A 2,000-nucleotide genomic window follows, 5' to 3' on the forward strand; every position below is an offset into this window, starting at 1 on the left:
ATATAGTTGTTAGGATTATCTGATTTAGTCTTTCAGTCATTGCAATAAAATAGGAGCAGTAGAGTTGTATTAGGAGTGTTGTTCAGGGTAGTTCCTATCCGTGTGGACATCATCTTTATATTCTGTATTGTACCGTTCAAGTTGATAGACTTTTGCAGTTTTTTTGTTTATCTTCTCTCAAGTAATATATATACAAGAGTGTGCGTGTGTATATTTTGTTTTTCTATACTTGGTATCAGAGCATACAACTACGATTCTTGTGCACCAACATGGACAATAACAAGACTAAGGAAGGATCTTTCGGCTTGAGCTATCCGATGTTGTCCAAATCAAACTATACTGCTTGGGCTTTAAAGATGAGGGTGTTCATGCAAGCACACGGTGTATGGGATGCTATCGCTCCAAAGGATCCTAAAGCTGCCATTGACGAAAAGATGGACAAGCGTGCCTTGGCAGTAATTTATGAAGGCATTCCAGAAGATATACTTTTGTCAATCGCAGAAAAGAAGACTTCTATGGAGGCCTGGAATGCAATCAAAACAATGTCCTTGGGAGCTGAAAAGGTCAAGATGGCTAAAGCACAGACACTCAAATGTGAATTTGAATCAATACGTATGAAGGAGAATGAGCAGCTGGATGAATTTTATCTGAAATTAAATAGCTTGGTTACCAATATTAGAGCATTGGGAGAAACGGTTGTGGAAGCTTATGTGGTTAAAAAACTTCTCAGAGCGGTTCCTTCAAAATTTCTGCAAATAGCATCGGCCATCGAGCAATTTGGGAATCTCGACGCCATGTCGGTTGAAGAGGTCATTGGGTCACTCACAGCTCACGAAGAGAGGCTGAAGGGGGGAACTGAGACTAGCCATGGACAATTACTTCTAACCGAGGAGGAATGGAGGAAGAAGGAAAATAATGAGGGTCAGCTATTGTTGACGCATGATGAATGGCTAAAGAGAACAAACAGAGATGGGGCTCGAGGAAATGGAGAATATCGGGCAAAGAAAGGGTATCGTGGAGTGCGGGACAGGAGCAGAGTGCGGTGTTTTAATTGCCAGGGTCTTGGACATTTTGCAGCAGAATGCCGCATGCCCCGTAGGGAAAGGGAGGCAAACCCGAAGGAAGTAAACCTCTCCAAGACACATGAGGATGAACCAACGTTACTAATAGCTGAAGTCGGAAAGTCAGAAACTCTTTCTGTATTGTTGATAGAAGACATGATGATTCCACAATTACGTGCAAACACAGGAGCACAGAGGGAGTCACATATATGGTATTTGGATAATGGCGCTAGCAACCATATGACTGGGCAGCGTGGAAAATTCAAGGAACTAGACGAACAAATTACGGGAAATGTAAAATTTGGGGATGGGTCCACTGTATCAATAAAAGGAAAAGGAACGGTGTCATTTCAGTGCAAAAACGGAGAAGAGAGAACTCTAACGGATGTGTATTATATTCCGAGTTTGTGTAACAACATCATTAGCTTGGGTCAACTTTCGGAAATTGGAAACAAAGTAATACTAGAGGATGATTACCTGTGGGTGTATGAGCGGAGTGGCAGGTTACTAATGAAAGTAAAACGAACAGAGAACCGATTATATAAAATCAGTATTTAGGTGAGCAAACCAGCGTGTTTTATCACCAAAGTGGAGGAGGATACTTGGTTGTGGCACGCCCGACTCGACCATGTTAATTTTCAGGCGTTAGAACTCTTGTCCAAGGATAAGATGGCATATAGACTCCCGAATTTAATGCAGCCATTAACACGATGTCATGGTTGCCTTATGTCGAAGCAGTCCAGGAAACCGTTTCCAGTGCAGGCTAAATTCATTTCGAGAAAGACATTGGAGATCATTTATGCAGATATTTGTGGGCCAATATCTCCCGTGACTCCCGGAGGTAATCGATATTTTTTTCTATTTGTCGATGATTTTAGTAGGAAAATGTGGGTATATATGTTGAATGATAAAAGCAGTGTATTTGAAATATTTAAAAGA

General features: G+C 41.3%; 1 protein-coding gene across 1 annotated transcript; it reads left to right on the plus strand.

Moving 5' to 3' along the window:
* Positions 1–269: 269 nt before the first annotated feature.
* On the plus strand, positions 270–1,619 carry LOC141691024 (uncharacterized). The gene has a single exon (XM_074495774.1). It carries the CDS (start codon positions 270–272, stop codon positions 1,617–1,619), a length of 1,350 nt encoding a protein of 449 aa, XP_074351875.1.
* Positions 1,620–2,000: the final 381 nt, after the last annotated feature.

Source organism: Apium graveolens, chromosome 10 (genome assembly GCF_009905375.1).
Source record: "Apium graveolens cultivar Ventura chromosome 10, ASM990537v1, whole genome shotgun sequence".
Lineage (NCBI taxonomy): Eukaryota > Viridiplantae > Streptophyta > Magnoliopsida > Apiales > Apiaceae > Apium > Apium graveolens.